We start from the raw sequence: 15,205 nt of genomic DNA, 5'->3' as shown, positions 1-15,205 counted from the left end.
GAACCAGCATCTCGCCTAGCAATGCTATATAAGAAACTAATTCTTTCAAAAAATGTAATGCATCGATGTCCCATTAAACTAAAAGGTAAATCTCTTCAAAATATTCTCTGCCTCTTTCCTTCCTAATTTCAACTGTGTTGGTCATAGCTGGGTTATATTCAGGCAGAACCGCCTTAAAATCCATGTTGGTTGCAAAGTGACAAGGGGGATGTGAGATACATGCATGGAGATGACAAATTATATATTGTACAGATGACGCATCCTAAAAAGATGTACACTGATTGAACAAAATATGGTCTCTCATTCTTAAAAGGTAGTATACCTTCTTATTCAATATTGTTAAAACATGTTGTGTGTATATTTTTGTCAAATGAAACATGCATGTTTCTGCATGATACAATGCACAACACCTTTGCTACTCAGTACATACATTTTAACTTCGAGGAATTGTGTCCTCAGACGTATTGCACATCTATGACAGGTAATGTCCACAGCTCTGCTGCTTCAGAACATTTTCGGCAGAGGGTGTCCTGCGTCAATCCGTTGTCCCTCGAGGGCCTCCGTCGAGGGTCGATGTCACCGGATGTTATATATAGGACGCACGGCGCCTGTAGCCTCAGTTCCGTTTTTTCCACAAACGTGTTTGCTTCGGCATCTTGGCGGGCTCGATTCTTGTCTTCGAAAGTGATATCTTTATCTTCTTCTACTACCCCGAAGTAGGGCTTTAAAAAATGTCGGTACTGCGGTTCGAAGATGTCCATCACGGACCCGCACGACATCTGCCTCTGGTGCCTCGGCGAAAGCCACGCCACTGATGACTGCGAGGATTGCCAGTCCCTGCCGTCTAGGGCCTTGCAGGAACGTAAGAAGAAATTGAAGGTAGGTAGGGTATCTAAGCCCCATAAATCGAAGTCCGCTGGGCTTTCGACCGATGACTCGAGGGGCGCGACTCTGCGTCAGCGAAATCCTGGGGGTTTCGGTCTAGGAGTGGTTCCTGCCATTCCTCTGCCTCGTCGAGGAATTCTAGGAAGCGCCGTCACTGGTCGCCTTCCCCGTCCTCGGAGGAGGAGGACTCTGCCAGACGGTTGACTTTTCCCACCAAGTCTTCGACTCCAGCCGAAATAGATTCATTCCGCCAGCAGTTGTCAAGGATTTTTCAGTCGCAAGGCACAGTTCCATCCGCGCCTTCGAAAGAAGCCTGCAAGGAACAGGCTTGGTCCACCATTCGCACGACTTCGGGCTCGAGCGGTTGGCGCGATCATCTGGAGCCGTCGAGGTCTCGCTCAGACCAGGGAGATCGCCATAGCCGTGCCAGATCCAGGTCCCGGTCCTCTACGCCATCGAGACCGTTGGAACCTGTGAAGCCTTTGAAGAAGGCGTCAACGCCATTGGCGCCGTGTCCATTGAGGGGCTCTCTCGAGGCTCCTCCCTCGAAGTTGTAGACGCTGTAAGCACCTCAGTCAAAGCCGATTCCTTCAGCGCCCTTGACGCTGCTTGTGGAGGGTTTGCTGGAGGTGCCCCTGAGTGCTGTGGAACCTCACAGTAAGGCTCTCAGTAAGTCTGTTGGACCTGTTTGTGAGCCCTATTCTGTTCCTCCTCCTAGATTGGAATTTTTCCAACCTTTACAGGATATTTCAGAGGTTGAGGAACTGTCTGATGAGGAGCTGGCTGTGCCTGCTGATGTCCCTGATGACCTTTTGTCTGGGCATAGTCAGATGGAGGAACTCCGTCAGTCATTGCATGACGCTAGTGGTCTTGCCACGTCTCCGGTGGTGGAGTTTGGCCGACCTGAGCCTGGGGCGCATACAGATTCCCCCTATCAGCGTCTCATGTCAAGGGTGACGGAACACTTGGGATGGTCTGCTCCACCTGTTGATTTTGCTCAGGATGATTGGACGGACATCCTGGATCAAGGTCCGCCAAGTGTTGCCGTTTCACATGGCTTTGCAAAGGAGGGTGGCGGCGGCTTGGACTGCTCCGGAGAGTCTGCCGGCAGTTAATAAGTCACTTCCTAAGAAATACTGCCCATCCAGTGGTGACCCCTGCTACTTATGGACGCACCCTACTCCTGAGAGGTTGGTGGTGCAGGCGGCTACGGTGGCCTCGAAGCATGCTGCGTACCCTACCATCCCTCGTGATGGGGACGATAAACGCATTGGTTGGGCAAAGAAGGTATTTTCGGGTGGCGGTATGGCGTTGAAGGCGGCCAACTCCACTTGTGCCTTAGCGAGATTTACACACACTCTGTGGAACTGTGCGTCTTTGGCGGCTGAACATATTCCCGAAGGGGAGGAACGGGATGGTTTTCTTGCCCTCGTGCAAGTCGGCAAGGATGCCATCTGCGAGTCCGTTCATTCGGGTTTGGACACGGCAGACTGTGTCAGCCGGTCCATGGCTGCGAGCACCGTGATACGCAGGTTTGCGTGGTTGCGGAAGTCAGGGTTTGCTCCTGATGTGCAATCCCGTCTTCTGAACATGCCCTTTGATGGTGTTCATCTGTTTGGCCGCAAGGCTGACGAGAGCCTTGAGAGGTTGCAGACCTCCAAAGCTGCAGCAAAGTCTTTGAGCGCTGCAGTTCGTCAACCTTCGCCTTTTCGTCCTAGGGGACAGCAATGGAGGGGAGGTTCCTTTCGGTACTACTCTTCCTTTGGTAGATTGAGAGGAGCTGCCGGTCAAAGGGGCCACTGTAGGAGTACCTAGGGTGGAAAGCAAGGTACTCGGGGTGCCAAAGCCGCTTGGGCAGTTGCCTCTTTGTCCTCAGGCACTGCCGCAGCCGTGTCTACTCAGTCATGAGGCCATGTCCCATGGTTCGCCAGTTGGGGCAGACTTGCGCAGCATCTTGGAGAATGGCGGGCCATTACTTCAGATGTGTGGGTTCTGGAGATCATAGCCCACGGCTACTGTCTTCCCTTCCGGCAAAGGCTTCACGACAATCCACCTGGGAAGCTCTATTTGAAGCGTCCGCATCCGCTCCTTGCGCAGGAAATCCTATGCCTGCTGGAGAAAGGCGCCATAGAACTGGTGCCTGCAGCGGAGAGGAAAAGGGATGGTATTCCCCTTATTTTTTTATCCCGAAAAAAAGACGGGGGATTGAGATCATCGACTTGCGTTGGTTGAACAAGCTCCTCAGGAAGGACAAGTTCAAGATGGTAACTCTTTCTCAAGTCCTTCAGGCCCTTCAACGTCAGGATTGGTTGGTGACTCTAGACCTCAAGGATGCTTACTTTCATGTGCCAATTCATCCCAAGCACAGGCAGTACCTGAGGTTTGCGGTTGGCGACTCGCATTTTCAGTATCGGGACCTGCTGTTCGGATTGACCTCCTCCCCGAGGGTCTTCACCAAGTTGATGGTGGTGGTCGCAGTGTATTTCTGGAAAAGGGGGATTCACGTCTACCCCTAGCTGGCCGATTGGTTGCTAAGAGTGCGCTCTCATAAGCAAGCCCTGGATCATATGTCCGTCACCTGCCACTCCCTTCACAAGCTGGGCTTCTCCCTCAATTTAAAGAAGTTACATTTGACACCTACCCAGCGGCTCCAATACATCGGAGCAGTGCTCGACACATCCCTGGGGCAATGTTCTCCTCCCCAGGTGAGGATTTATCACATTCTGTAGATGGTGGACAAGTTTCAACGTGCCCACTGTCTCCCAGCGTTCGAATTCTTGAGGTTGCTCGGCCTCATGGCATCATGCGTTTTCCTGGTGCCAGAGGCCAGGCTGCGGATGAGATCCCTGCAGTGGGTTCTCAAGAAGCAGTGGTCACAGTTCTCTGGCAGGATGTCGGATCCTGTTCAGATTCCGACCTCGGTCGCCCAGGATCTTCTATGGTGGGCCGACAAAGGCAATCTGATGAAGGGAGCACCATTTTGGCAACCATGGCCAGAGGTGACGATCGTGACAGACGCATCCCTCACAGGTTGGGGCGCTCACGCCAACGAGTGTACAGCCAGCGGACGTTGGTCTCTGTCGGAGTTCAGACTCCACATCAATCTGTTAGAGCTGAGGGCCGTCAGGCTAGCCCTGAAGGCTTGCTGTCTGTGCAAGGGAAGAATGTCCTGATTATGACGGACAATACAGTGGCCATGCACTACCTCAACAAAAAAGGGGGGGGGCAGGGTCACTCCCGTTGTGCAGGGAGGCGATGCAGCTCTGGTTCTGGGCCATCCAGCAGGAAGTTTCGATCTCGGCAGTTCATCTGGCCAGAGACGAAAACGCGGCGGCGGATGCTCTGAGCAGGCAGAGCACAGTCTCTCATGAGTGGGAGCTGATTTCCTCCAAGAGGAGCTTTAGGGGACGTGTTCGTAGTGGAGTGGTCCTTCCCACTGCTGTATGCGTTTCCTCCAGTCCCCGTCATTCCGCAAGTGTTGCAGAGGTTCGGTTCCCGAATGATCATCACTGCTCCGGCGTGGGCCAGCAGAGCGTGGTACCTGGACCTTGTAGACATGTCCAACTGCCCTCCACGCTGTCTTCCCTACTGAGACAATCTGCTCTCAAGGGAGGGGGGTCGGGTTCTCCATCCAGAGGTCAAGTCTCTCAGCCTTCATGGTTGGTATCTGAAAGGTTGAGGTATAAGGATTAGGACCTCCCCGAAGACGTGATGGAGGTGTTGCTTTCGGCCAGAAGGCCCGCAACGAAATCCCTGTACCATTGCCATTGGAGAAAGTTCTGTGACTGGTGCAGGGTACAGAATGTGGATCCTTTCCAATGTTCCATCCTTTTGGCTTTGTCTTTTTCGCTTTCTTTAGCCCACAAGGGCCTGCAATTGGGTACCGTTAAGGGTTACCTGGCGGCGCTGACCATATTTAAGCGCTCGTCTGAGGAATGTACTTATTTTAAGATTCCTTTGATTTCTCAGTTTCTAAAAGGGCTAACTAATTTGTTTCCACCGTCGCCTTTCCAGGTAATGGGATGAGATTTGAATTTGGTTTTAAAGTTCCTAATGGGAGCTCTGTTTGAGCCCTTACATTCTTGTCTGTTGCGACTGTTGTCCTTTAAAACTGTGTTTTTAGTTGCGGTTACTTCCGCACGCAGAGTGAGTGAGTTGCAGGCACTTTCCGCCATGCCACCCTTTACTGTTTTCCATAAGGACAGGGTTGTCCTGCGGGTGTGGCCTTCTTTTCTTCCGAAGGTTGTGTCGGAATTCCATTTGAGCCAGAAGGTGATTCTTCTGGCGTTTTATCCTCCTCCTCATCCTCGTAAGGAAGAGGAGAGGCTCCATAGATTGGATCCTATAACAAAATTTGAGTTTCCATCTCTTACGGATGTCCTGGGTCAGAGTGGACGATCAGGTCTTTCTTGATTATGCTGGAAGGCGCTTGGGCCAGGCTGTTTCCAAACAGACCTTGTCTAGAAGGATCATTTTGATGAACTCCGAGTGTTACCGCTTGGCGGGAAAGGACCCTCCAGTAGGCTTACAGGCTCACTATATTAGGGGTGTGGCTGCCTCCACTGCTCTACAGAGGGGTGTTCCTATTCGCAATATTTGTGAAGCAGCCACATGGGCCTCTGTCCATACTTTTGTGAGACACTATTCCTTGGACTCCATTCATGGGCAGGATTTGGCCTTTGGTAAAGCAGTCCTCTATTCAGCCATTTCATTGGGCATTCTAAAATTGTAAAATTGTACATTTTTCCCACCTCCATAAGTTGGTACTGCTTTGGGAGTCTGTCATAGATGTGGAATACGTCGGAGGAAACAATCCCCTCGAAGAACAAGTTACTTACCAAATCCGGTAATGTTCTTTCGATGGGATGTTCCTCAGACGTATTCCACATCGCCCTCCAAGCCTGCCCCTCTACTGAATTTCCTATGCGATTGCAGCTTACGTTTCCGCAAGGCTTTCTGCACTCATACTGGCAGGAGATTGGTGCCACACGTTCTGGGAAAAAACTATAACTGAGGCTACGGGTGCCGTGCGTCCTATATATAACATCCGGTGACGTCGACCCTCGACGCAGGCCCTCGAGGGACAATGGATCAACGCCATCGGCGCAGGACGCCCTCTGCCGAAAAATGTCCAAAGCAACACAGCTGTGGACATTACCTGTCATAGATGTGGAATACATCGGAGGAACATCCCATCGAAAGAACGTTAGCAGGTATGGTAAGTAACTTGTTCTTCTAAGTACTTAACTACTGCTTGTTTTTTCTATTTATTATACTCTGCTATAGGTTTTGTAGTTGATGGTATAATCTCCCCAGACTGCAAGATTTCCCATAGAGCTAATACATCAAGAAAAAATCATGACCAGGGGAAAAGGAAAGGTATGTTCCCAAGTATTTTGTATTTTTCTTTGTGCTAAGAGTTTAACCTATAGCCCAGCTATCAATAGCTAATCCAAACTTCTCTCTGTCCTCTATTGAAAGAAGTCTTACTCACTGCATTCTGCATCACAAGATATTCCATAAGGACCCCAACCACCCCACATAGTCTATAGGAGGATTACCCTAACATCAGAAGGAACCTGCCTTTTTGAAACTGATAGTCTTACCCAGCGGGTCCCCAAAATCTGCTCCCCGAATGTCAATACCCACCTTAAAATGGCAGCATAAGATGCCTCTGGATCACTATACGGCCAATCGCCAAACCCATGTGGCGGGTCAGGAGGAGGACACGTACACTCTGAGTACATTTACAACATGTATTTATATAAGAATAAGGCCTCATTTTCCCTATTGCAATGGGGTATTCCTTACCTATTTTGCTAACTACCGTGCTGGTCCGTCGCCACTAAAGGTCCAAAGGAATAAGTCAGATGTCTAAAACTTATTCTAACTGGCCCTGCCACTATTATAACAAACTAAGGTTAGGAGAATGGCCCCTCGTCCTTGTGATGCTTATTTAATCTTCAGAGTTTGTTATTACTCTTCAGTTTTCAAATATTGTCTTGTTACTTTCTGAATGAGTTCATGTAGTTCTCTTTGCAGACTTTTGGCTTTCTTGTCTTCGTTTGTTAGCCAGAATTATATGCAGTACCCTTTAGGAATACCACACACAATTAAGACCACAAGTGACAGTACAATTTCACCTTTGGTAAAAGCGTGTACTACACAGTTAAAGTGGTAGCAGTAGCAGAGCAGCCAGAGTAAGTGAGCAATACAAGATAGTTACACAAAGGACAGCAATTACTATGATTCAGGCAAACCCTGACTCAAGGTTTTCAAGTAAAAGAATATACATTTATTTCACTCTTCAGTTGTATAACATTACACTATTATAAGCAGTTTACATATCACTTTCTTAATACACCACACCACTTTCCTTAAATTCCAGACAAGTTAAGCTCACAATAGGAAGTGGGAGCAAAATGGCACTCCAGCAATATAAAAGGGAGGGAAAGACAAAATTTAACATAAATTAATCTACACAAACAGGTAAGTACTCAGGGCAGCGAACAAGAGAGACTACAATGATAACATCAGATAGCAAAGGCTTAGGGCCAAAGACAATGGTTCAAAAGTCTTTTGCTCAAGATAATACAGTTCAGGGTAGTTTGCGTTAAAGTTCGTGGCACGGTTTCTGGACGAGGTTGGTTGGTAGAAAAGTTAGTTCAAAGAGAAGAGCAGGACAAGCCCTCGCATTGGAGAAAGATTTCAAACCCTTTCACTGCGGCTGAACGAAACGCACAACCGGATTTTCACAGTACTTTAAAACGGAGAGGGGGCTGTAGCTGAGGCAGACGTTCCTGGTAGTTCCTGCAGGCTCACGGTTCCTGAAGCCACTGTCGGACTGATCAGAAGTAGGAAGACTGGAGGGTCCTGCACTACCCAAGGAAGAAACCAGCAGCAGCACCAAACAACGAATAAAGGGTGCGCTCCTTAAAACCCAAGCATATTCCGACCTACCTGGCTATCCGCCCACTGTAGCTCTGTTCAGCGAATTCGACCAGAGGACGGGTCCTGGCTTGTAGTTTGGGTGAACTGGTTGGTCCCACCAGCTCAAGGGAAGAAGTTTCCTGGAGGATCTTCTCTGTCAGCGGATTCTGGAGATTTGGACCTGCAGCAGGGCTTCACCGGGCGGTTCAGTCGTTGTAGGGGGTCCTCTTTTTCCAGTTCCTCGTTGGTTCTTTCATTCCAGTGGCGGCTCTGCTCTTCCAGTCCCAGAGACCTGCTTTTTATGCAGTTTTCCCCCGTTCATAAAGCCTGGCTGTCAATCACACAACAGGGTGGCTGGCCTAGCAAGGCCAGTCCCCTTAGCCATTCAGACAAGAGTGCGACTTGGGTTACCAATCGAACCCATGGCAGGGGTCCTACAACCCCTCCCTCATATCCTGCCTACTCAGACTCTCAGGCGCCTAAAGGAGGGCTTCTGTGTGGAAGCCCGCAAAAAGGCGATGAACAAAGGGTCCAAACCTGGTTTGGCACGCAGAGTAAAACACACGAAAGACTTTTTAACAAAAAGAGTTGGGGAATAAACCCGGCCGGAGCCAAAATAAAATGTATTTGGTCAAGCGGGTTAATGTTTGAGGCTAATATAATAGCCTAAAACGTTAACACTTTTATATAAGATAATCGTGGTAGAAAAGTTAGGTTAGATACCACTGCCACCAGCCAAGTCTTAATTTAAAGGGAGCGAAAACAATGCCCCAAGAAGACAGACAAAAAAGGATAACAATTAACCCTTTCCAATACTCCATGGAAGATGGGGTGTACTGGGTCTGTGGTTTAAAGTGACTAAGGTACAGTTAATGGCAGCTTTACCCTTTTCTGAGTCAGCTCCAAAAAATGGAGTCGGTGGGAAGTCTAAAAGACAACCCTGTGTCACTGCACTGAGGGTGCTGTGTAACACACATACAAAATATGGTGCCCTGGAGTAGGTGAGGCTCCAGTGCCCAGGATCACACAGAAAGTAGAAATACACATAGCAAAACACATGTAAGAGTGGGAAAAAAGGATCACACTCTTAACAGGTGAAAAAAATAAATCCTAGAAATCCAGCAAAGCTGCCGAGGGACTCAGTAGTTAAGGGAAATCAACCATTTATGAGGATTCTCCCTAACATCGTTCAGGATTACTTTCTTTAGCCTTTTTCGAATCCTATGATTCAGGGTAATATGTTCTGTGTAACAGTGGAAAGTGCCTTTTCCTTTGTGGTGTTTCCAATTAGGTTTTAACCTTTCTTGGTGTAGTCTGTCTTCTATATCATTAATTCCTAGGGCTTCTCTTTGCCTCACTTTATTTTAATCTTTCTCTGTTAACATTCCCCTCAATGTCCAGGATTACTTCCTTTGGCACTTGACGAATCCTTTGATTCAGGCTAATATGTTCTGTGTAACCATGGAAATAGTCCTTTCTTATGTGTTGTTTATTTTCTATGCAATTATGCTTTAACCTTTCTTGGCATATTCTGTCTTTCATGTTATTTATTCCTGAGGCTTCTCAGGCCTTCACTTTATAATCTTTCTCTGTTATGTTCCTTGAGTAAGTGGTTATTTACCACATTGTGTCTATTATAGTTCACTTTGTTTTACTTGATCTTGTATCTGTGGTATTAATATTGGTTTTCTCCAGGGTATTATTATCCCTGGCTCTGGCCTGTCTTTTCATTCAATTTCTTGACAATACACTTCTGTATGAGCACCTTTTAAGTTAATCAGACTCCAATCGAAAGGAATCTCTTGTCCTCTTTCCCAGGGTACTGTGGTCACTGGTTCTCCCTTTAGCTTGCCAGTCACTTGTTCTCTCTTATTATCGGCTTATAAGTTTACTTATTTCAGAATCAACTTTGTCTCAAAATAATTAATGAGATGAGGTGGCTGTACAGTGTAATTATTCCCTCTTCGATACCTCCCAGTTACCTTTGGGTTTATCGGAGAACTACTTCTGGAGTCTGGTTCTTCTGAATCCTTCATGTTCGGTTCTGACCATCTGTACCTTCTCCTCGTTTGCGCTGAGTTCCTTGCAGTCCCTCCTCTCGTTCTGGCATCTTGGTTTTTCGTGGTGTTCCATTGATCGTATGGGTGACTGGAACCCCTGTAGCTTTTCCATCTTGGCGGTATCCGCAAAGTACAACGGACCCAAGGTTCACCACAGATCTTCAACTGCGGTCTCGCCAGCAACTTTATGCAGGCTTCTACCTCACGGGCTCTTCACACGCCGTGCACTCCTATGTCCTGTCCCCATTCCTCCTTGTTTGGAAGAAATTGGAACCTGGATGGAAAAGAATTGGCTACAGCTTAACCCAAAATAAACAGAGGTGATCCTCTTTGGTCCCAAGCATCTCATTGAAGTAAATAAATGCTCTCCGCCACCCCAGTTTTTATGTACCAGCCTTAAGTACTCCTCCAAATTAAAGAATCTTGGCTGAATTTGGTAGAGTGACCTGGGTTGTAGTGCCCAGGTCTCAGCCAAAGTCCTATCAGTTTTTGTTTTATAACATCAGCCTTTTGCGTCAAGCACTACCCTATGATCCTATCACTGATCGTGCTGTGGTGGTCAGGGCTCTAGTCAATTCCAATTTAGACTATTGCAACAGACTTTTTGCTGGAGCACCAGCCAATCCGGTCTATCGCCTCAAAAAGGCACAAAATGCGGGTGTTAGAATGGTCTTCGATGTAGGTAAAATCACCCATATTTCTGGTCTGTCGATTACTGCATTGGTTGGCGGTGGAGGATCAGATTAAATTCAAAATTGGGTGTTTGGTCTACAAATGTCTGAATGGGCAGGCATTGGCTTACCTGATCAATACATTTAAGCAATACCGACCACTTCGAGCCCTTAGATCTGAAGACCAACTTCTTCTCATCGTTTCGAGGACTAACTGTAGATTGCGAGGAGATCGCTGCTTTTCAGTTGTTGGACCTAAACTATGGAATAGTCTTCCGTTGAGCCTAAGACAAGCAACCTCTCTGTTGAGTTTTAGAGTAGGCTTAAAGACCTATCTATTTAACTAAGCTCGGTGATGGCTAGCTTTGTTTCAATTTCCGTGCTTTCTGTTTCTCTTTTGATTATGTTCTCTTCCTATCTCATGTTATCACCTGGGCCAGGATACGATTAAGTTTGTTGTGTGCGCGTTACACATTTTTTCAAAATTCGAATCCTGTATGGGCGTCCCTGGTGGGGGATGGGAACAGAACCATTTTTTCACCAGAAAGAGACATTTCCCCTTTAAATCTACTGGTGCACGGCCCTTGGAGCGTGGGCTCCCTTAACCTCGCCCACCGGCGCCACACCTCACTCCCCTTTTCCGCATAGACAGGAACAGACCGCTACCACCAGCGCTCCTAGGTGAGGCCTCGAGCCTTGTAATTAAAAATGCTTTCCCCAAGATCTTTTCTTTTTGTTTTTCAAATTTGGGAACACTGTCCACCGGTGCCCTAGTTTGTCAGCAATAGTTCGTTCCCCACTGCAGATCTGCACGCGCTCTGTCTTCTGTGCCTTGATTTTGACCACAGATGGGATGGGTGCTACGCGTGCAACGCTCTCACGCTCAGGTTGCTTGTACACCAGCTCACTCGTTGGAGAGAGCTGTTCAACAGGACTACTCTACAGAACATCAAGGACTAAGTCCGGAGGAAGACAAAGAAGGTAAGTGCCCGATTTCCCAAAGTACCCCGCATAGGCGACTACTTCCCGGCGAAGCACTCTGGTGGGAGGGGTCAATCCGACCCTTGCACCGGCTCCAGAGGCACCGAGGCTCACACAGCTACTGGCCGAGGGGTCCAAGGGCCCTACTGGTTCTACAATCGTGGGTCCTGTGAGCTCGTCTACTGCCGGGACTCTTCCCGAGGGGCATTGCCCAGATACCGGGTCCTTACTCGAGGGGTCATCTATACGCATCGGCAGCACTAACGGCATGGAGGCCAAGGGCACACAGCTTACCGGGTGTACACCTTAGGTGCAGGGCGGGTCAGAGCCGGTGCAGGCAGGCATGCAGACTGTTAGGGAGAATTCTCATTTGTGGCTAATTTCCCTTACCTAGTGAGTCCCTCAGCAGCTTTGCTGGATTTCTGGGGTTTATTTTTCCCACTCTTACAGTGTATTTGTGTGTGTGTGGTACTTTTTGTGCTCATGGGCTATGGAGTGTCACCAACTCCCTAGGCATCATCTTGTTGTGTCTCACCTTTAGTGCAGTGACACAGGGATGTCTTTTAGGCTTCCCTTGTGAACTCCATTTCTAGTTATGACTACTGTACCCCAGAAACATGTAAAGTCACATTGGTTTTACTAGTCCTTTTTAAATACAGATCCAGTACAAATCATTTTACAATGGAGTACTGGATGGGGGATATCTTTCCCCTGTCCTTCTGGTACTGGATGGGGGATATCTTTCCCCTGTCCTTCTGTACCTCAAAGGGCACTTTGTGCCCCCCTTCCTGACTTGACATGGCTGGTGGCAGTGGTAACTATCATTCTTGAGCATGGGGTCTGGCATGGATTCACATGCTCATGAATATTCCCCGTCGGCAGGCCGGGAATCCTCGGTAAAGAAAAAATCTGTATCAGTTTCGTTTCTGATCTGTCTTTCTCGGTAGTAACCAATCACTGGTCTCTGGGTCATACTGCTCCCAGCTAATGACTGCCCTCTCCCTAAGCCCCGCCTCTGGCAGCCTTCTTCAGATTTTTACCGCACGCTCAAGTGTTGGGAGTCCTTGTGTTTAGCTCTCGAGCTTTTGCTGCGTTATCGCGCTTTTTTAAAGAGAATTTCTCATTTTTCGGTCAAATAGAGCCTCAAGCTCCACCGTCTCTACATCCGATTAACGGGTATCCGTGTCGGATTGTTTTTCTACGCCCCTCAAGGGTGAAGATTTCGTCGAGTTCTTGGGGGATTCCAGAAGTTTCTGCAGCCTACCCGAACATGGCCCAGGAGAAAGGAAGCTCGACGGCCGGAAAGCTGTTCAGGGTTTGCCCTGGATGCCAGCTACAGAATGTGCTCAAGGAGGACGAGCATTTGAAATGTCTCTACTGCCTTCATGAGGACAAAACGCATGTGGAGAAAGACTGTGCGTTTTGCAGGAACATGTCAGAACGGACCATCAGGGACCGACACCTTCGTCTCTCCAACTGGCTGGAAGGAAGGAGTCCGTCAGGTGAGAAGAAGAAGAAGAAGTCTGAGCGGTCTTCTAAGTCCTGTGAGGGCGCCCCGGCGACGGGGGTCCAACAGAAGGCAAAGCACCACAAGTCCGCGGGCACCGGGAGCGCCGAACGGTTGGGCTCTTCGTCTGCCAGGCAGGGCGCGCCTTCCCCGGCACCATCAACCACGAGCCAACGCTCTGGTTCGGGGAAGAGGAAATCCAAGAACCTGGGTAAGCTTCTGGAGAGGCCCCAGTCGATCTCGAAGGATTCGGCCGAGGGGGAGCGAGGCAGTGACCCTCCCCCCAAGGAGAAGGCCTCAAGCATGCCTAAGGCGGTGAAGACCATGACTCACCCGGCCAAGGCCTCTATCGAGGGAGTGGCGGAGGTCCTGGCGCAGCCTGTGGAGGCTACACCAGTGGAGGCGACCTCGGGGCCCAGAGTCTCCCTGCCTCCACGGAGGGAAGCCTCTTTCCGACCCATCGAAAAGACCCCTGTGAAGACTCTGGCGGAAAAAGAGGGGGGTGGGCGGTAGCCATTGTGGGCACGGACACAGCATTCAAGGAGGAGCTGGTAGAAGTCTTAGAGGGCCTCGACGAGGGCGTCAAAGAGGCTCGTCCCCACGGGAGGGATCCCGACGAGGGTGACGACGAGAGTGACGGCGGCACCAGCGAGGGTCCTAGTCACCCGTCACTTCCGGAGACGTAGGATAATTCGCGGCCATTTTGTTGGCAATACAATCCTAATGTTCGGAGATAAGGACGAGATTGCCCTTACCACCGATGGAGGATCCGGAGCCAGGCTCGACGGAGGAACCAGAGCCGGGCCCGGAGGGAAGCCTCCCCCCCCCCCCCCGAACAAGAGAAGACGGATCCATCCAGACCCGCCTTATCAGCCCTCGCGGCCTGCTCGGCCTTTACCCACGTCCCCCGTCCCTGGGGATGACACGGGAACTGACACGGCCACGACTGGTATCGACGACGGCGGTGACAACGGGACAGAGCTCCCATCGCCAGCCCGGGTCTCCCCGTCCGATGAGATTGGATCTTTCCATGCAATGATCGCCAGGGCATCTGAGCTTTTTCAGCTCTGCCCCGAAGAGAAGAAGGAAGGTTTCCTTTACCAACGGCGCGAGGCCAAGAGGAAGGCAGTCCTCGACGTGCCTCTGCTGGATAACATCTGGGATGAGGGTCTCACCCTTCTCAAGGACCAGTCTACGACGCCTGCCAACAGGGATCGGTATGAGAAGTACCGGGTCCCTGACGCGGCTCATTTGTGCCTTAGGGCACAACCGACCCCTGACTTGTCGGCGGCAACAACTATTAAGGCGGCCAACTCCCTCCCGATCGTGGCCCGCTACGACAGGGAGTTATCATACAATATCGCCCCCCTGTTGGACTTCCTACCGGATGACAAGAGGGCCGAGGCCCTGGAGATCTTGCAAGAAGGCGAAGTGGCGTCGGTCCACGCCATTACGGTGGCAACGGATATTGCCGACACCGGTTTCCGCCAGCTAGGCAACGGCGTTTGCCTTAGACGACGAGGTTGGTTCAAGGTGACGGATTTCCGCCAGAATGTACAAGCCAAGGTGTTGGACATGCCGTTCAACGGGAACAACCTGTTTGGGAAAACGGTGGTTGAGTCCCTGCAAGGCATCAAGGCGGACACGGAGACAGCAGCTAGGGCCCTAGGCGTTCTCCGGCAATGAAGGCCGTCCTTTCGGAGCACCAGAGGCAAGCAGGGTGCCTCCAAGGGATTCAGCGGTGGCTCCTCTACGTACCGCCAAGCGTCCCGCTCCTCGTCACAGGAAGCCTAGAGAGGACGAGGCAAGTCGGGTGGGCCCCGCCGTCGTCGCCAGGGAGGCCAAGGTGGCAAGGCGTCCTCCAAGCAAGATTAAACCGACAGTGGTGTCGGGCCCCCACCGAAGCGCCCCGGTGGGAGGCCGTCTGGCGAAGTTCGTCACCGTGTGGGAGTCTATCTCCACCGACCGTTGGGTGCTGGACGCCCTGGCCCAGGGGCACACCCTCGAATTTCTAAATAAGTGCCCCCGCATTCCACCCGTGGCCAGGAAGGAAAATCAGGTCCCTCAACTGCTATTGGAGGTAAGGGCGTTGCTCAAAAAAGGTGCCATCGAGCTTGTCCGGAAGAGCCTCCCGGGTTCCGGAGTATACTCAAGGTACTTCCTAGTGAAAA

General features: G+C 50.1%; 1 protein-coding gene across 4 annotated transcripts in view; it reads left to right on the top strand.

The window, feature by feature from the left end:
• The window catches only part of CENPC (centromere protein C), a 1,963,500-nt gene that overhangs the window by 1,556,854 nt on the left and 391,441 nt on the right, over nt 1-15,205 (top strand). For all 4 annotated transcript variants that reach the window (XM_069630493.1, XM_069630492.1, XM_069630490.1 and 1 more), the window contains one exon: nt 6,172-6,264. In XM_069630493.1, the coding sequence (XP_069486594.1) occupies nt 6,172-6,264 (93 nt within the window). The remainder of the gene's footprint in view (nt 1-6,171; nt 6,265-15,205) is intronic.

Source organism: Ambystoma mexicanum, chromosome 6q (genome assembly GCF_040938575.1).
Source record: "Ambystoma mexicanum isolate Mex_15411 chromosome 6q, UKY_AmexF1_1, whole genome shotgun sequence".
Taxonomy (NCBI): Eukaryota; Metazoa; Chordata; class Amphibia; order Caudata; family Ambystomatidae; genus Ambystoma; species Ambystoma mexicanum.
This window is presented reverse-complemented; position numbering and strand designations above follow the sequence as displayed.